This window comes from Pelobates fuscus, chromosome 7 (assembly GCF_036172605.1).
Source record: "Pelobates fuscus isolate aPelFus1 chromosome 7, aPelFus1.pri, whole genome shotgun sequence".
In the NCBI taxonomy this organism is placed as follows: Eukaryota; Metazoa; Chordata; class Amphibia; order Anura; family Pelobatidae; genus Pelobates; species Pelobates fuscus.
In genome coordinates this window covers 203,038,537-203,059,797 of record NC_086323.1, presented here as the reverse complement: position 1 = coordinate 203,059,797, position 21,261 = coordinate 203,038,537, and the positions used below count along the sequence as shown (strand labels likewise).

Genomic DNA, 21,261 nt, shown 5'->3' with positions numbered 1-21,261 from the left:
AGACTTCTCAAACGGATTGGTTAAATAGTGAGAAGAAGTAAACGGTTCCCCATTAAACAATAGAAAACTAATTCTTTAAAAAGGTCTTACCACAGAGTCGTCGATAACGCAGATATTATTGTGGCTCATATCAAGTGTGGTCAGTGCTTTCCATTTTGGTACAACCGCTGTTATAGGACATTGTGACGATGTGCCCTCTGGTTCCCAGTCCGCAAACTCCAAAGCTTCTGGCACTATGATATCCTGAAAGTACAAAGTGATATTATACATACAAGAAGGTTTAAGCACTGTACTCTCACAATCTTTATTGAACACAGACTTCTTTTATGCACAGTCCCCCACATAGAACACTTCCCTTAGTCCCAGGCGGGAGGGGGCTGGGTTACAGATTGCAACGGTTGCCCCAGGCTAGCTGAGGGTTGGACCGTAACGGCCGACGGATGCTCCTAGCGCTTACCAAGGACCATCAGCACCGCACCAGACACCATAAGCACCGCAGGCCCCACGAACCGCCGCAGCTTGGTGTCTCGCCATCTCCTAGCCACCCTGGACCTCCGACAAGGCTCCAGGCGGTAAACCTCTTCCCAGATCCCCAGCGGCAGTGTGAAGTGCAGGGAGTGGAGAGCATCATCTCCCCTCCCCAGCGGCAGTGTACCTTGCAGGGAGAGGAGAGCAGTGTCCTCCCTCCCCAGCGGCAGGGTGAGCTACAGGGATGCTGGGCGGTCAGCTCAGATCCCCAGCGGCAGTGTGAAATGCAGGGAGTGGAGAGCAGTGTCTCCCCTCCCCAGCGGCTGAAAGTGTGTAAGGGAGAGGAGCTTGTTACCCCCTCTCCCCAGCGGCAGCTTAGCCCACCAAGGGGAGACATTAAGTTCCCCACCGGCGCAGATGGGACCATGGTCTCTGCGCCCAAGCTACAGGGAGTACAGACAGTCGGTCCTGCTCCCCAGCGGCAGAGTCTTCTACTGGGAGGGGAGAACCTCGTCCCCCCTCCCCAGAGGCAGCCTAGCCCACCAAGGGGAGATGAGCCCCACACCAGTGCAGATGGGACCGTAGTCTCTGTGCCCAAACCACAGGGGGTAGGGACGGTCGATCCTGTCCCCCAGCAGCAGGGCTGTATATCCAAAGGGGAGACAGCCTGTCTTCCCCTCCAGCAGCAACACCAGGTCCAGAGGGAGGAGCCTACTAACCCTTCTCCTCAGCTGGCTCCAACCAGGCTACTCCTGTGGTAGCGCTGGCACCAGGGCAGAGTACCGCTGGTCTCTGCCCACTCAGCAACCCACCGATCCGGAGGGCTAGTACTCCCCAGACCCGAGGTGGAGCCCCTGGACATGGACAAGCTACCCACTACCCCAGGTGCAGTAACTTTTCATTGCGGGTGGGCTGCACTACTGACTATGTTTTGTGGGTGGGTTGCTGGACTAACCAAGGCACTGACCGACAGGAGGCCAGATACCTTGTTAGTCTTTTTGGGAAAGGGGAGAAATGTGGCGAAACCAACCTTGCCACTGGGCATTGGAGAAGCCTGTTTGCCCGCCTCCTGCCTGCAGACTATAGCCCCTGGGAGATTTGGCCCTTTAAATACAGTATTTGGGCATATCGTATTGTATTATGCTGCTGCTGGCCCTTTAAGAACCATCTGGGGACATACTGTGGAATTACTGGGTGGCCACCATTTCATGTATCAGAGGCACATGGTGAGAACAATGGATGAAGCACATGGTGATAACAATGGATGGCGGCCATTTTAACTCACAGACACTGTTTGGACTTTTCTACACGGTGCCATCTCGCCGGTATTTGGTGCACAAATACATCGTGCAGTAGTTTTAAACTATACAACAGGGGACCGATATACAGTAATTATTTTTCATATAGCCTGTATATGTTCTGCAGAATCTGCATTAAACTGTATCTTCCAAACTACTGAACGGATCTGGGTGAATGTTAGATATGTGGTTCACCCAGATCCCCCGGTTCCGAGGATATGGGGTTATTGCATGTTTTGGGGTCCCTGTGATATGTTTTATAATACTGTATTTCTTTGCCTGTGATAATTATATTAACCATTGTGTTCAGTAATCATATCACAGGCAGAGGGGATGTTTGTGCATTGGGAATAAAAGAGGCTGTATGTGCCAGTACAGTCAGTTCTGCTTGACCTCAAAACAAAGTGTCGTCTCGTTATTGGGGGAATTTGATTGTATGCTGATTGCCAGGAGTGTAAGCTGATTGTATGGTTTTCCTGTTCAGCTGTTTACAGCATTCATATGCTTGAGAGCATTTGTATGCTTCTCCGGTTTGGTGGTTGTGGTGTCTGCTGCAGTGCTTGGAGTCCTCAGGAAGCGCTAGGAGCATCCTTCAACGAGGTACCCAGTCGGGGTGCCCGGCGATTCGTTACAGATGGTGCCCAACATGGGGACCGAAGACAGGGTGCGCAGGCTGGTTCGGGATACAAATGGTGCCCCCTAGTGGATTTCAGCTATACGAACCGCCGGCCCCCCAGGGGAAGCACGCGCCGCTTGTTTCCTTGCGGTCTGCGGTTTACACACCTTGTTAGCGAGGTGTGAACATTCTAACCACACATTCTAAATGGAGAAGCATGGCTGAAAAGTAAAATACAAGGGGAAACACATATTTAACAAGGGAAAATCATCACAATATACATTGGGGGCACAAAAAATAAAACCAACCATCTGAATACTCAGTGGGCATGGCACAACAAAGTGGGCATGTGTCCCGCCACAACAAATAAAACCAGTAGTTTCACCATTCAAATAAACAGGATACAGTTATAATTGTAAAAATGTCACTGCATATTACAATGCAAATACAATGCATGTATGTGAACTGGTTAATTACAATATATTCATGAATTGTTGGCAGTTACCAAAGTTTGCAGAAGATTCAATTCTGCAAGTCGGAATCAAAAGAATCAGATTCAGAGGCGGGGCTTGAACGCTGAAGCAACCAGACGAACCCAAACGGAGCACCGAGCCCCAAACAGCGAAAAACACCTGAAAACCGCCCCCTTACCCCTCTAATCGACAGACACATACCTCAAGACCTTATGGGGAAAAAGGGGAAAAAAACGCTACCACACAAGCCCACCTCGGGGCTGACGATTGGGGAAATGTGGATGCACGCACGTGGAGCCACTGAGGCCAACATGGCGGCCCAACACGGAGGGTGCACTGACTTCTCCGAAGACCTAACCGATGCGGAGGAAGGGGGATACCTGCAACCCCCTGATCCACCACGGCAGACACAACACCGGGGTAAAAGGATAGAATCGGAACCGCTCACTGTGGCGATAATGAAGGAGATGATGGCGGACCTGAAAAATAGCTTCCACAAGGAAGTCTCAGCGCTTCGCGCAGACCTACACGGCTTGACAGGCCGCATCTCCGTGCTAGAAGGCTCCTCACTAACCCAAGCCCAGGAAATCTCCGAGCTACAACATACGATGCAGGGACTGGAACAGCAGAACCGGCAATACGAACAACGCCTGGCAACGTTGGAGGACGCCAGGCGCGCCTCTAACATAAAAATCAGGGGAGTTCCTGACGACATTGCCGAAGCCGACCTGCCAAAACTGATAGAGCGCATGCTACTAACAAACCTACCACAGGGACGGCAGGACTCGATCACCCCAGTGGGGGTCTTCAGAATACCCAAGCCCCCAAACGCTCCAAACACTGCTACAAGGGATGTCATTATGAGCCTCCACAGCAGCGGACACAAAGCAAAGATTCTCTCAGCCTTCAGAGGCAAGACTCCCCTCAGATTTGAGAACATGGATCTCTCACTGTACCCAGATCTGTCTAGCAGCACCTTAGCGTGGCGCCGCTCGCTCAGACCTCTCACCTTACTCCTCCGTGCCCACAAAATAGATTACAGGTGGCGACCCCCCAGGACCCTAACGGTCACAAGAGGAACGACCACACACAGCATCCAAGATATGCGTGACGCCCCGGCCTTCCTCAAGCTTCTGAATCTACCCCAAGATTTGTTCACCCCGGCGGGGCCAACCAACACGGGCACTACAGGCTCCCCCGACCACACCCATACTTGGGATCCAGATCGGAGTGCTCCGTTCATACCCCAGAGCTCCACTCCAGAGGCCTATGCAATTGTCACAACGTAGAGACTACGGGACACTCAGGGTATCAACCCAGCCGCACTCACCTCGTGAACGCTACACCGGGTTCACCGGACCCTGGAGAATACACCGTCTGTAGCGGTATGCTATACTATATCCCAAATGTGTCAGCACAATAATGGACTGTTGGGGGTCTCCCAGCTTTGCTACCCTGCACAAGAACACCATTGTTAATGAACGTTACAGATTCCTCTGCCACGTGTTTAATGCATTGTTCCCTGTATCACTACCAATAATTTGCATTTTATTGCTGTTAGTATATATGTTTAATAGGACAGCTGTGTTATTATTGCCAAGCCGGTACCCTTACCTGACATTAGGATAGTAGCCCAGGCCTACACGTTTCGCTTGGCCATATGCCAGCTTGGCCTGTATATGCAGCGACACCCTGCTCTTGACTACCATTGGAATAGGCTGAGCCTGGCGTTAGGCCTAACGCTTACGCAGAGTAGCCACCAGCATAGGCAGAAATCGTACTACTTCCTTCTCCTACATTATGGCAAAACTCGTTTGTTATGTTTAATATTATTATTATTACTATTTTGGTACCTTATTTTAATCACACCCCGAGAGGTGAGATCACCCTGCCCAGCGTTATTACCAGTGGTCTCCTCACAGGAGCACTATTACAGATGTGGTATTATATTTTAACTGGCATGTAGCTTGCATTTTAGTACTCTCATGTTTTCCTCTATTTCTCAAGTACAGTCGGCCCTCCCAGCTCTGTCCTGTACTTCCACAGTTAGCCATTGTGGCGAAACCGACCTCGCCACGTGTCCTTGGAGGGGGCTGCTTGCCCGCCTCTTGCCTTTGGACTATGGCCCTGGGAGATTGGGCCCTTTTACAAAACGTATTCGGTCCTCATTCTGGCCCTTTAAACACAGTGGGGCCATTCGGTACTTACCCTGTGTGAGCAGTGATACCCCCAGATAGCTATGCCATGGAGCCTATTCATATAATGAAAGACTATGGGAAAGACTTTGGCTCCATGGCAATTAAACTGTATTTGTGTGGTCTGCGTGCCATTCACCTAATAATGTGCACGCAGACCTGAGCTATCTGGGGATATGTTACATGTCTATGTTTAATGTATAAAAATAAACTTTATATATTTTAAAACATAATCCTGAATTTAGGTCCCCACGTGTAATGGAGTTTTGTCTTTGACCTGGGAGATAATTGGATTACTTCTCCAATTATCTCCAGGGCAGTAGGGAGGAAACCAGGATGCATTGTGGGGATGTTTTTACTTTTACTGTTTGAGTCAGATTAAAATACTACCAGCCAGGGGGAACAAAAGATACTTTTACTAACTTTTGAACCCCTGGTCTGATTCATGCCATTTTTTAATATGTTGTTCCCCTGAATGGATTGATTGTGGATATGATGTATGGTTTTAAAGTTACAGAGTATGTGTGAAAACTGTATTTTTACTGTATGTAGTAATTATGTTAATTGCTTATCTGAGGGGAGGGGATGTGTGGGTTGTACTGTTGCTTGATTGGTTGTTTTATGCCTCCCCCTGGGTGTGTCCTGTATGTGCACAACTGTAATAAAAGCCAGGCTGGGTGTTCCAGACCTCAGAGCCTGCTTGACCCTCAAACCGATGTGTCGTCTCGTTTTTGGGGGAATTGGATTGTATGCTGACTGCCAGGAGTGTAAGCGGATTATATGCTTTTCCTGTTCAGCTATTCCAGGGTTCGTGTGTTTCCAGTTCGGGAGTTGGAAGATTTATACAGTTTGCAGTCGGGGAGATTGGTGCTTGCAGTAGCTGCTGGTCTATGGAAAAGGGGGATATCGCCTAAACTGGGTTTTATCCTCTTGTAAGTGAAACGGTCCGTTACAGCCATGTTGGACCAAACTTATAATTTTAGCTGTATGTTTATTCTTAAGGGCGTGCAAATACCCCAATATGATTCCGGCAGTGCCTACTCCACCTCCCTTAGCATGGTCAGCCAGTGCTCAGCACCCCATAATCGCATATCAAATATTTCACGAGCAGGACCGTCTGGTAAAGGGAACGTCTGGTAACATACATATCAGCAAAAGCATAGAGTAGCGACAAGGCACAACAGCGCCGAAGGGACACGCTTCAATATGCTCCCCATTAAAATAGGGTTGATTCCACCTCTTACTACCCATTCATCTCTCATCGGCCTGCCAGACATATAAATGCTGCCAGTAGGGCCGGGCTCTCACACACAGTCCATGTCCCCTATGTCTCTTAATTGCAATCCTGCCAGGACCCAGACAGCCCTCCGTACTATCTGACGGGGCTGCAATGCCTTACAGTGGCAAACTAAAGCCCCACGGCATATTACACTCAAGAGGGTAGCCTAACACTATCAAGCGGGCAGTTTATGCATATGGCACCTCAAACTTACATTGCGCTCATTCCTTTCTCTAAGTTCAATCTCGGCTAGTATAACCTGCCCAGTTTGTTACCTTTCAACGCCCACTAGATGACATTCTACCTATGAACAAAACAAAGATTCCCTTATGTTTTTATAAAACTCAGGACACTAACCTACCTATTTATCCATCTCGTAAACTACAGAAAAAGTGACATATTTATGCTTATCTACTGAAACATCATTACTTGGTTTCCACTTCTAGCTTTCACAGTAATGACTAAAAATATAAAATTGTGCATGCGTTAAGGTTCACCCCATTGTTCTAAATGTTACTCATTTGCTTGAGGATTGCCGTTGGGGCACCTCACGCTTGTATGTTATTCTTGATCTGCACTGAAAAAATAAAGAATTTAAAAGAAAGAAAAAAAAAAAAAAAGAATCAGATTCAATTAATTAAGGGGGTTTGGTTCTCATTTGGCTGTTTGCAAATAGCCGAGTTAGGAAACCTATACAGAGTAGGAGCGTTTAATGGCTAACCAAATGGAAGTGCAGATAGGTTTAAAAGAATCCCATTTCTCTTTTGTAAACAGCTGCTTGGACCTTGGCTGATGGATGTCACTCCCCTCTGGAGATTCCACTAACTATCTAAGGTCTCTCTGCCAAGCTCACGCCCCTTTCCTATCCATAACTAGTCCTGTAAAAACAAAGTCTGGCCAGATTCCAGCTCCTTCACATGTCGTTACCTTCATTGATGATGTCGAAAACTGAACGGTCATTGTGGCTAAAGTATTCTTGCAAGAGTTCAAACCGGAGAGATTTCTCGCATCACAGTGACTAATCTAGCAAAAGATAAACAGACAAAAAAATGATTTTACTCTAATTTTAAATATAGCTTTTTAAGTTACATGTAGTAATATTGGGTTACATGGTCTCTGGATGTTTTGTTTTTGCTAAGACCCCTACAGGTGATGTTTCTGCTGCACACTTTGGAGTAAGACTCCCTCCATTGCACCTCCATGTTCCTAAGTATTGCCCGGCAGGTAAGGCTGGGCCAGGAGTCAGGGTACATAATAAATGTCGACTGTTCCATATTACATTTGTATTTTTGACAAGACAAGTACAGCGTACCATGCTCAGCGGTTTATCTCGTTTTGTCATTTTGAGAGCTATACACAAAGATAATCACAAATAAGTTAAAATAAAAACCCAGTTCTAGTTACCTGAACTTGTCCCTCGCGGGTGGTGCCGCCTTACTCTTTCAACAGGTCCTCGTCTGTTTTGTTTTGATCACAACGTGTACATTTGGATCAGTCCTTAAGAGGGTTAAAGACTGAGCCAAATGTACACCTTTTGATCAAAATAAAATGTAAACAAAACTTGGAATTTTACTATATGTACAGGTTTTATGGTGTTTTGGAAAGTTATAGGGTCCAATATAGCATTTACACTTTTCTTTTGTTTTCACATTGAAATTCGCCAGATTGGTTACGTTGCCTTTGAGACCGTATGGTAGCCCAGGAATGAGAATTACCCCCGTGACGGCATACCATTTGCAATAGTAGACTACCCGAGGTATTGCAAATGGGGTAAATGTTCAGTCTTTTTTAGTAGCCACTTGGTCACAAACACTGGCCAAAGTTAGCGTTAATATTAGTTTGTGTGTGAAAAATTCCCCAAAACTTATTTGAACGTCAATTTTGGCCAGAGTTTGTGACTAAGTGGCTACTAAAAAAAGACTGGACATACCCCATTTGCAATACCTTGGGTTGTCTACTTTTGGAAATGGTATACCATCATGGGGGTAATTCTCAATCCTGGACTACCATACGGTCTCAAAGGCAATGTAAGCAATCTAGTGAATTGTGGTGTTTAATGGGGTAACGCTTCCCTGAGTGTGGATGGGGCGTTACCCCATTAAACACCACATTACCTGTCTCACCACCCACGTAGTCTATCTCATTTCCTGCCCCTGTGGACTATACTACGTGGGAAAAACCGATCTTACGCTTAGAGACAGAATGCGGGGACACCGGTCAGGCATTATGACTGCATTCAGGGAAAATAAAACAGAAAAACCGGTGGCCAAACACTTCCTAGAGATGAACCACCGTCTACCCACTCTCAAATTTATAGCCATTGATCACATCCCCCCTCTGTCCAGGGGGGGTGACCGATCCAGGATCCTGCTCCAACGGGAGGCATACTGGACCAAGACGCTTGACACCGTACATCCAAGGGGACTTAACGAATACATCTCCCTCCATGCTTTCTTGGACACTCGCTGAGCCCCTTTATGTCTTTGAACTTTTTCAACTTTTTGAATTTTTTGAATTTCTTATGCATTTTTTTTGCATCTCTTGCTATATGTCCAAAAACTTGGACACCATCATGTCTGCTTGGTACTGATAGGTCTCTATTATGGCCGTCCATGGTATTTTTGTACATGTTTGTACATTCATTTCTATTTTCATCCTATCGTATTTTTCTATTTTATTTTTATTTGTTCATTTTCTCTTATATATTGTCTGTATACTTTTCATTTTCTTCGTTGTGTTATTGAGTTCTCGTAATCCTAGCATCTCTTTATAACTAGATGCTATATATTGCTCATTTTTTGTATAGATTTTTTATCTTTTTACTTTCTTTATTTTTATGCTTATTGTTTATTGTTTACTCTCCACGTCCTGTTCATTCATTTGCCTTTATTCTACATAATATTGTCTATTGGTAAATTGGGCAGTGCCACACGCTCGTTTTGGAGCGCAGGACCCTGTTCGGTCCATGTATATACAATCTTATGTATCCATTTGGATATTGCATACAATCCAGCCTACTAGACGCTATATGTGAGTTCCTGTCTTGTCACTTCTTCTCCTACTTCACTACTTTTCCCTTAACTCTACACCTAGCACTTGGCTTCCAACCTACTACCACCAGCTGCATAACATCTTTTCACACGTCACTTTACTACCTTTCCAGTTCTTTACTCACTCTCACATACACCGCTCAGCATTTCAGGACCTTTCTCTATAGATCCGTTCATGTGTATATTGTTTTGGTCACGTTTTGTTTGTATGTCTTTATGGTCTTCCACTCTTTGTCACATATCCCCTGCCCTTCCCATCTTTTGACACGCTCCGCTACCTAGGTCCTCTGTCCTTTTGCTCTTGTCCCTTTTGGTTATTATTCTCCATGCTTCTCGTCCTGTACTTAACACACACACGCATTTTGCTGTCCATCATTGGATGAACTTATTTGCAGGATTAGTATGTCTCTCCATAACGGTATACGCCCAACCCAATATGTGTTTTTATTAATTAATATCTTCTTCCTATATATCTTTAACTGGCTCAACTTCCACACTGCACACACATCACGGAAGTCTTTGCCCACACTTGGTTCCCTGGGTTACTTAGACGCACGTTCACGTCCTTTCTCCGTCCCGTCGCACTATTGGTGACGTCACTACACATCGACGGAATGGCCAGTGCGGGTTTGACAATCACAGCTCATCGAGCACACATGGCTTTCGGGTGCACACCTTATTCAGGGTAAGTAATCACTTCTTAATCTTTTAGGGTATATAAAGATATGGTTGTACTTTATTTTGTATCTTGATAAAGACCTGCGGGTCGAAACGTCGATTTTTTTCACGATTTTCTTCACGGAATAAATTGCTTCAAACAAGCCCTCTGGAGTGCTCTCTTCTCTTTTTGAATATATATATACGCTGTGCAGCACCGAGGCTTTTTTCTGCTGTTCTATTTAAAGGTAGAGTGCCAGACTCTGAACATTTTGTTTATATATATATATATATATATATATATATATATATAAAAATAATAGTTTTACATAATTAGGTCATTTTATTAATACATATATACAAAGTGAAAATACCGACACTCAAGGTTTTCCAGAAGATAACTTCTCCGTTTATTGCGGAAGAAAAATTTGACGTTTCAGCTCCACTGGGGAGCTTTCATCAGGACACAAAGCTCCCCAGTGGAGCTGAAACGTCAAATTTTTCTTCCGAATAAACGGAGAAGTTATCTTCTGGAAAACCTTGAGTGTCGGTATTTTCACTTTGTTTATGATTAAGCCACCAGAGCACCAGGTACTATTTTTCTTTTTTTAGTTGGAGTGCAGGGGTATTTTGTATTTTTTTTTTTTTTATATATATATATATATATATATATAATAAAAAATATATATACACACACACAAGTATATATACACACACACACACACACACACACACTTTTTAAAAATATATATTATGTTCTAAGTTTATTTTGATATCAATATATATATATATATATATATATAAATAATCAAAATACAGTTAGAACGAAATGACACATATATATTTTTTAATTGTAAATTTTTAAACTATATATATTTATTTTATATTACATATATATATTAAAATACACTTAGACGGTGTGTGTATGTGTAAGATATATAATCTAAGTATATATTATTTACCGTATATACTTGAGTATAAGCAGAGTTTTTCAGCACATTTTTTGTGCTGAAAAACCCCAACTCGGCTTATACTCGAGTCAGTGTCTGTATTATGGCAATTTACATTGCCATAATACAGACAGGGGGGCTGTGGGGGCTGCAGAGAGTTTACTTACCTCTCCTGCAGCTCCTGTCAGCTCTCTCCTCCTCCGCGCCGTCCGGTCAGCTCTTCTGTCAGCTCACACTGTAAGTCTCGCGAGAGCCGTGGCTCTCGCGAGACTTACACTGGGAGCTGACCGAGGTGCTGAAAGGACGGCGCGGAGGAGGAGAGAGCTGACAGGAGCTGCAGGAGAGGTAAGTAAACTCTCTGCAGCCCCCACTGAACTGCCAATGCCACTAGACCACCAGGGAAGGAGAGCCCCCCTCCCTGCCATGTATCAAGCAGGGAGGGGGGACGAAAAAAAAAATATCAAAATAAAATATTAATAAGTAAAAAAATAATAATATTACAAATAAAATAAAATAATAAAAAATAACAATAACAAAATATTAAAATAATAAAAAATAATAAAATAAAATATTAAAATAAAATAATAAAATTGCCCACCCCCCACAAAGGCTCTGCAACACACACACACACACACTGCACACATACACACACACTGATCACACACACACTGCACTCATACACACACACGCTGCACTCATACACACACACGCTGCACTCATACACACACACGCTCCACTCGTATACACACACGCTCCACTCATGCACACACGCTCCACTCATGCACACACGCTCCACTCATACACACACACTGCATTCATTATATACACACACTGTAAATAAATATTCAATTAATATAATTTTTTTAGGATCTAATTTTATTTAGAAATTTACCAGTAGCTGCTGCATTTACCACCCTAGTCTTATACTCGAGTCAATACGTTTTCCCAGTTTTTTGGGGTAAAATTAGGGGCCTCGTCTTATATTCGGGTCGGCTTATACTCGAGTATATACGGTAATTTTAAACGGTGTTTAACCTCCCTGGCGGTATGATTATGTCAGGAATTTTGTACCAAAAGCGGTACCATTTTTTTGCATTTGAATTACCCGCCCAGTTCCGCCCCCATGAGCCTCTGCGGCTCACAGAGACGGAACCAGGAAGTCAGATGGAGGCATCCGCCGGGGCTCTCACCGGCAATCACAGCGCGGGGACATCGCTGGATCGAAAGGAGAAGTTAACCCCTTCAGGACGGAGTCAATTGTGCACGTTCTGATCAAAACAAAACGTAAACAAAAACTGGAATTTGCGCTATATGTCTGTTCACCCGTAGTTCCCCTCTTTCAAATTATATGCACCCACACTTATTATATATCATTTTGTTCAGGAGAAACAGAGCTTTAATCTATCATTAACTATTCATATATGGAACATCATTTATTATGAATAAAAGTAAAAAAAATGTGAGAAAATAAGATTTTTTTTTAAATTTGCATTTCCGTCTGACATTTTAACTGTGAATGTCATAATACTGTTTTACGGTTAATACGGTTTTACTGCAAAAAAATGCACATATTTGTAATCAGCGATGTCTCACGAGTACAACAGTACCCCCCATTAACAGGTTTTATGTTGTTTTTGAAAGTTACAGGGTCAAATATAGAACATTCCATTTTCAAATTGAAATTTGCCAGATTGGTAATGTTACCTTTGAGACGGTGTGGTAGCCCAGGAATGAGAATTACCCCCATAATGGCATACCATTTGAAAAAGTAGACAAGCCAAGGTATTGAAAGTGGGGTATGTTTAGTCATTTTTAGTAGCCACTTAGTCACAAACACTGGCCAAAGTTAGCGTTCATATTTGTTTTTGTGTGAAAAAAAGCAAAAAATGAATATTTGGCCAGTGTTTGTGACTAAGTGGCTACTAAGAAAGACTGGACATACCCCACTTGCAATACCTCGGGTTGTCTACTTTTGCAAATGGTATGCCATCATGGGGGTAATTCTCATTCCTGGGCTACCATACGCTCTCAAAGGCAACATAACCAATCTGGCAAATTTCAATGTGAAAAAAATGAAATGCAAGCCTTATATGTGACTCTCTAACTTTCCAAAACACCATAAAACCTGTACATGGGGGGTACTGTTATTCTCGGGAGACTTCACTAAACACAAATATTAGTGTTTTAAAACAGTAAAACATATTACAACAATAATATAGACCATAAAAGTGCAGTTCGCTTGTAAAAAATGCAAAAAACGTCACTTTTACTTAAAATATCATCGTTGTAATACAATTTACCAGTTTGAAACACGAATATTTGAGTTCAGCGAAGTCTCCCGAGTAAAACAGTACCCCCTATGTACAGGTTTTATGGTGTCTTGGAGAGTTACAGGGTCAGATATAGTGCTTGCGAATTAAATTCTCTGCACTTTCTCCCTGTGTTGTCAGGCATGTCAATCAAATTTTAATTAATCAAATCACATAATTACGTTAAAAGATTATTTAAATATACATGTCGAATTTTAATATATATGCATTTATAGGTATTTAAATTCTACGTGTATACTAATGTAATCTTTTATGTAATTATATGTATTTATCTATATATATATATATATATATATATATATTTGCGGTTATTTGTATTATATATATATATATATATATATATATATATATATATATATATATATATATATAGATATATATAGATATATATAGAATGTCATTCTAAGTGTATTTTGTTACCGATATATATATATATATATATTAATAACAAATTACAGTTAGAATGAAATTACATATGCATATATAATTTATATTAAATTTTGTTTCAATATTTTATTTATTTTATTATTTTATTTATTTATTATTTTAATTATACGTATTTATATATAATATATATATGTAGATCTATTATATATATATTATATATACATATTATATATATGTAACGTCATTCTAAGTGTATTTTAATATTAATATATATACTTATATTAATATTAAAATACACTTTGTATGACGTTACATATATATAATATGTATATATATTATATATATAATATATATACATATTATATATATATATAAAAATATATTTAATTTATTTTTACACTTGTCTTTTTTTTTTTTTTTTTTATACTTCCCACCAGCAGGGGGACTGTCTGATATTTCAAACAGTCCCCCTGCTGGCAGATCCACAGCCAGCTATAGAGGGCCATGTGATCGCTCTTTGAGAGCGATCACATGGCCCCCGGGGGCCTGATTTGCCGTGGGAGGGCTGCCTGGGCTGTGAGGCAGTCCTCCCGAAGCGGATCGCGGCGGAGGTGAGTACATCTTCCCTCCGGGGGCTGGAAGCTGCCAGCTCTGTTATCTACCCTGAGCGTGACTCGGGGTTACCGCTTCTGGCAGCGAAAATTAACCCTGAGTCACGCTCGGGAATACCGCCAGGGAGGTTAAACTTTATTTAACTTTATTTCATGCAGCAGGGGGGCTACCTGTCATTCCAGGCACTCCCCCTGCTGGCACTGCTATGGACGGCTATTCCGTCCATGTGATCGAGGTCCTCGCAACGACCTCGCGATCACATGGCCCAGACGGTCCGGATCAGACTCAGGGGGACTCCCTGGGATGCCAGTCAAGTCCCCCCCATCGCGATCGCCGGCGAGCAGGTAAGTGAATAGGACGGCGGGCAAGTACTATGCCGCCCGTCAGCATTTAGCGCTGGCTCCCCAAGGAAGGCATAGTATGCCCGCCATCCTTAAGGGGTTAATTACACACAGGAGGCTGCGTCAGGCAGTAACAAAGCAGAAAATAAGAAATTCTAAATAAAACATTCTGTGCAAGAAAAGGAAGGCTGTGTGATTGACAGCCAGGGGAGCTGTAGCTAGGGATGTAGAAACAAAGTAATTTAACTAAATGACAGAACTGAGCAGTTAGACTGCAGGGCATGATCAATTCACCAGAATCACTCCATTACAGTAAAGTTGTTTTGGTACTAAGAGTGTCCCTTTAATAATGAAAATTCCCAGTTTTACATGTTAGCTAGGCTTGTTCACAATGGAAAAAAAGTAGTCAGCTCTCCCCCCAATGCCACGAACAAATATTAACATACGTTTCTTACCTCTATTTGACAAAGAGATTTAAATATAGACAAATCATATGCCAGTAAATGCTCCTGTATATTACTTGTTCCAACGGGACCTTGTGTGCCCACTACCTGTGAAATATGGGTGCAATATAAGAAGAAAGAAGAAAAAAAAACTGTTATTGGCTTGACTTCCCTACACTTAATCATCTTATTCTGTCACTCATATATAAACCAACAAAATATATACAAGTCATGCAGTTCCTAGACCTGCTCATGAGAAGGAAACTGTTAAATTAATTTGAGTTCATTAATTCATTTCCCCCCCCGCCCCCCCCTTTATATCCTGTAGGCTGCAAGAATGTGTGATTCTATCTAACTGTGTGTTAGTACCCTATTGGATGATCCAAAAGGGGCATGTATAATGCTCATTTCATAGACTGATGTGTTGCAATTAAATTTGTAGTCCTTTTAAATCAGCAACGTGTGCACGTGTTCAATTGGACTTCCAAGTACTGAAGAGGTACAGACAAAACCAGAGATTGATAAATTAATAGAAGTCCATGGCAAACAACCACTTTTAAGAAATTCTTCACCACCTTGTCCACTATTGGTTTGGGTCTCATGGTGTTGCTAAATTAACTCCAGCCTTTTACTATTAACTACAGTGTGGGGAGGTCACGGGTCTGTACGGATACCATTATACATCAATGATTATAGTTGGAGGATGCCATAAAGATGTAATGTGGCTGTTGTGTGTCTTTAAAGGACCACTATAGCGCCAGGAAAACAAACTAATTTTCCTGCCACTCTAGGGTCTTTAGGTCCCCCCCACCCTCATTGCCCCCCTCCCACCGGGCTGAAGGAGTTAAACACTTAGCTTTCTCCAGCGCTGGGCTCCCTCGGCAGTGAGGAACTCTCCTCCCCCAACCGACGTCAGCTTTGAATGCGCATGCGCGAAAAGACCTGCGTGCATTCAAACAGTCCATAGGAAAGCATTTCTCAATGCTTTCCTATGTACGTTGCGTCTTCTCACTGATTTTCACAGTGAGAAGCGCGGAAGCACCTCTAGCGGCTGTCAATGAGACAGCCACTAGAGGCTAGATTAACCCTCCGAAACTGCTATGTTTACAGCTGCAGGGTTAACACTAGATGGACCTGGCACCCAGGCCACTTCATTGAGCTGAAGTGGTCTGGGTGCCGATAGTGGTCCTTTAACAGAATTTAGGATTGCCCTCATGGCTGCGACGGGTCTGAAATGCTCCGAGAAAAGTACCCAGTGTAACAGTACAAGTGAGCGTAAAGCAGTTTGTGACTGTCCCGAGTGGTCGTCATCCCCTCAGTGCACAATCATTTCAGTAATCATGGCATGTTCGTTTGCAACTTTATATTTTACCTTTAAATATTTCAGTCTACAAGTAAAATCCAGAATATGCCCCAAATCGGTTTTGGCATCTCCGTTAGCCCATGCAGGTTTCGCATTTCGTAAGAGCTGCGTCACAGCATAGAGCTGCAGAGGCCTAAGAATAAAAACTTCTCCAGTGGACAGCAGCTGTTCACCTGAAAAAAAAAAATCATAAATAAAAAATAAATAAATCAAAATTAAATAATGGATAAGAACACCTACAAGTGACCTAAGAACATACAGAAAGCACAAACAGTACAACCCATTCACACGTAGACCAGGAATATCTTATTTGGACAAGAGGCTTCCTATTTTGCATCAACTCTCTTTACTAACTCCACAGCAGCAAAGAAAAAACATCTAGAATAAAGAACCAATCAATCAAAAGCAGAGTATATAAGGGTCATATTGAACTAAGCTCTTCCTCTTTCTTTGCTGCTCCATCTGCACACAAGTCACAGTTTTGGCTCATCCCCTGGTTTATAGTATCTGTTTCTATTATGTACTTTTACCTTTTGTTCAGTATAAGTTCCTATTATATGGTTTTCTTTTGATTCTATCCATTTCCTTCTTTAGTGTTGCCCTGCTGTTTCTATGTTTCTATTCTATCCATTTCCTTCTTTTTTTAGTATTGCCCCGCTCTGGATCTGAATATGTTTATCTTGTGTACCTGATTTCTCTGTCTGGAGGCTTTCATCTCCGTTGGCGCGACTAGCTGGACTCCTCTGGGTCCACTAGGTTTTGCACGGTCTTTCTCTGGCACGGTTGGGTTGCTCCCATATCCCTTGCCTGATTTGCCACAAGACTTGGGTGCCACTCTATCTGTACTACCTACTTAGAGACTTGAGATTCGCATGGTCCTCCGTTTCGACTCCATCCCACTATGCAGTCTGGCCCGAGTCGTGGGACTCCTCTCCGCCTCCATTGCATTACAGGGCTATGCAACGCCTCAAGGCAAGGTTCCTTCGACAAAACCCCATATACGATAAACCCGTGCCGGTGACGGAGGATGTGTGGGAGGAACTGCTATGGTGGTTGGACAGCATGCAGGCCTGGAACGGAAGGGCTATATTCGGGGACACGCCGGATTTCATACTGGAGTCGGACGCCAGATTATGGGGCTCGGTTACGACCAGCAAAGGAGAGTCTACAGTGGGTGTGTAGAGGAACTCTCGATGCACATAAACTGCCTGAAACTGCTGGGCTCCTTCACAATACGCAGCCTGGCTCGGGAGAGATCCAATCGCTACATTCTCCTTCGGAGACATCCTTGGACAACGTGTCAGCAGTCCGCTATATAAAATCGCCCGCTCTCACTGGCAGCGACTGGAAGTTGGACCCTCGGGTGTTCGCGGACATCGTGTCCCTGAGGGGTCCCTTTTGGCTAGACCTATTTGCTTCCCGCAACAGCCATTAAACCCCAGAATTCTTTTGCTTGCTTCCGGACCAGGAGAGCAAAGTGACGGACGCCTTCTAACAGAACTGGCTGGCCAACGGGGCCTATGCCTTTCCCCTCCATCATCTCCTGACTCAACAAGTGACGGTCACACTCATAACACCTTTATGGCAGAGCCAGCCTTGGTTCCCGGATCTGTTGACTTCCTCTTGGGGGGCCCACTACTACTGACATCCTACCTGACTCTCCTCACGGATCCCAAAGGGAACTCTCACCCCTTATTGCGGGAGAATCGTCTATCCCTGGTGGCTTGGACTCTTTACGGGGTTCCTGGCAGATTGGCGGACTATCGCAGGCTTCTAGGGAACTCCTATGGGATTCCTGGGCCCCAGGGACGAGACGCTGCTATCTTTCCGCTTGGGACTCCTGGTCCGCTGGGTGCGTGGAACAGGACACCGAACCATTTAAAGCACTCGCACCCGCAATTCTGAACTTTCTATGCTTGCTGTTCTCTTCAGGTCGGTCTTACCGGTGGGTGCGAGTCAGTGGGCAAGGATCCCCTGGTTTGTCGTTTGATTAGAGGTATACGTCTACACCGCCCTCCAGGCCCCAATTATTCACACCTTTTGGACGTCAGTGTTGCCACCTTTGGGACGCCAGTATTGCCCTTCGTTTTTTTCAGTATTGGCCTCCTAAAGATTGATTGTTACTTTCGGCCAAATTCACTTTTCTGCTTTGTCTGGTTTCTTTCCGGAGGGTATCGGATGTTCGTGCGTTTGACGTGGATTCTTTTTCTATCGCTCCTAAAAGGCATAACCTTTTGGATTTCTCGTTGCACTAAATCGTATTCTACGTAGGTTTTTTTACCCCTTTTTTACTGACGATCCACAATTAGGTTTGGTGTCGGCCTTGCGCAGATACGTTGAGGTTACTGCTCATTTACAGGGCTCTGCTACCGGTCAGCTCCTTGTGTCGTACATTAGACTTCATGGTCCTGTGTCGGTTACTAATATCTTGCTAGATGGGTCCATTGGATTTTATCCCTTGCAGGGGTAGATTACTCATTCGGTGCACATTCCGTACGCGGTGCGACGGCTTCCTCTCTATTTTTGGCGGGCGCGTCGCTGGTGGATATCTTGCATGCGGCGGACTGGTCACAGGAATCTATGTTCCGTACATTCTATTGTCCACCTCCTACTGCTGTTTTTTTCTCTACTTCAGCGTTAAAAATGCGAAAGAGGAAGCCTCCTGTCATGTTGTAAAATTGAAGATTATGCTAGCTTTAGTGTACTAATAATCTTAATTTTAATAATGACAGGAGGCGAGTACGTTCCCTCCCTTATATTTCTCTGAGTGAGTCGGGGGAAGGGGTTCCGGGCTAGATGGTAAATGTTTCTGTACACGGTTTGCTGCTATTGTCTGTTTTTTCTTAGTATATCATGTTAGTTCTTTTAATTCCTATGTTGTATCATGTTCGGTTATTATGGTTAGAGAATGGCATTATATTACGACTAGTTTTTAGTTTTTTTTTAGTCTATTACTAGTTTTGTTACTGTTTTTAAGATTATATATTCTTTAACAGAAAATAATTAGTGATAGATCCAGTAATGTCTTGTTTGCTTTTACAGTCTTCGGATCAGTGCCTAACCTATTTCTTTTTTCAGTGTAATTCACTTCAGGGTCCTCGTTGGCCATTGTCTCGAATTTATCACGTTCCTCGTTTTATAGATCTGTGATTCTGGATGTTCCTTATGGTTTTCGTTTTTTTTTTTACTTGGATGTCGCTTCAAGAAAGAGGAAGAGCTTAATTCAATAATATGACCCTTATATACTCTGCTGTTGATTGATTAGTTCTTTATTCTTGATGTTTTTTTCTTTGCTGCTGTGGAGTTAGTAAAGAGAGTTGATGCAAAATACTCGCCTCCTGTCATTATTAAAATTAAGATTATTAGTACACAAAAGCTAGCATAATCTTCAATTTTAATCATAGAACCCAGGTGAGAGAGGTCCATGAGAACATGTAATTAATGTACATGTTGCAATATAATAGTATCCCGTACCTGCATGTAATGTTGCTCATGAAATTATTCCAAGTAATGACTTGGATGTAATCCACAGTTCATCATGGTGTACAATAGGAGGAACCCTAAACTCAGGCCGGCCTGGTGGTACTCGTCATCGGATCGGAACTCAGCTGTGGCCAGTCAAACCTCTAACCAGGTGACTATCCTACACTGTGTTGAGGATCAGGACAATATTTGAACTGTATACAGCTAGCGGTTTGAGCTATCCTGGAATTCCTTATAAGTGGGGCTCACTGGTAGAGAAGTATAGGTTTTGGACGTATTTCGTTAAGGAGCCCAGGTGTCTGGAGTTTAATTAAATTAGAGGTTATTGATCTAGTTATCTCCCAGACAGAGAGGCGCCTGGGTGGGATTTGTATGATTTTAGTTAACGACTCCCTTCCAGGGATCTGTAAATAAATAATGACCAAATAAAACATTCCCGTTTTTTTACCCTTCATCACGTTTCAAATAATGTTTGGCTGGGCTGCAATATCATATATACTCCACAGGAAAAGTAGAGACACTTTGTGGAATATATACTTTGGTCAGGTATTCGGAGTCCCACTACATGTCATTTAAAAAAATTAATTTAAAAAAAAAAACCACATGATCCTCATTAACGAGTGCAGTGTGACAAACCACCATTTACAAACATACATTTGTACGTTCTACATTAGTCATCAGCAAATGCCAATCTCATCAAGAATCTGACTCACATTACCTTGGTTAAACAGCTCCTCTGCAAGAACTGCCGCAATGCCATTCATTTCCTGGAAAAAGGAAAAAATACCGTGTTTGAAATCTGGTTGAGTGGAAAATTCATGTTAAAAAAGTTATAAAGTACAATACATAAATATATAGAACGAACAACAACAGGAAAAAGCAAGAGTGTGGTTTAAAATAAACCCAGTAGTTGTTCCTTCCAGGACAGACATTACGCACCCACCGGGTAATTGACTAAGAATTGCTGGGAATTCAAAGCAAATTTCAAAATATAGGCTGAAATAACCAAACTCGAAAGATTCTCCTACTTAATTCTGCTTCCATCTTGGCTATTTCTGCCTTAAATTTGAAATTAACTTGGAGGCGGAGCTTGACAGCCAAACCAAGCGGTCGCAAAACTCTGGAGCTCCGAGGCACAAGCGACGAAAACTGGAAAAATACCTTCACAAACTACCCCTAAACCGCGACAGAGACCACCCAGCACCCCCTTAATACTATGGGACGCAAAACGAAAAAGCCAAACCTGGAAAAAAACAACCCGGGACTCACTATAGGAGACATGTGGAGACAGGCCCGAGGAGCAAGTGAGCACAACA

At 43.1% G+C, this 21,261-nt stretch overlaps 1 protein-coding gene across 2 annotated transcripts in view; it reads right to left on the bottom strand.

The window, feature by feature from the left end:
- Nucleotides 1-21,261, bottom strand: part of NISCH (nischarin) — a 116,493-nt gene that overhangs the window by 82,297 nt on the left and 12,935 nt on the right. For both annotated transcript variants that reach the window (XM_063427069.1, XM_063427070.1), the window contains exons 4-8: nucleotides 20,664-20,712; nucleotides 16,472-16,635; nucleotides 15,112-15,207; nucleotides 7,257-7,352; nucleotides 91-243 (exon numbers count right to left, since the gene is read on the bottom strand). In XM_063427069.1, the coding sequence (XP_063283139.1) occupies nucleotides 91-243; nucleotides 7,257-7,352; nucleotides 15,112-15,207; nucleotides 16,472-16,635; nucleotides 20,664-20,712 (558 nt within the window). The remainder of the gene's footprint in view (nucleotides 1-90; nucleotides 244-7,256; nucleotides 7,353-15,111; nucleotides 15,208-16,471; nucleotides 16,636-20,663; nucleotides 20,713-21,261) is intronic.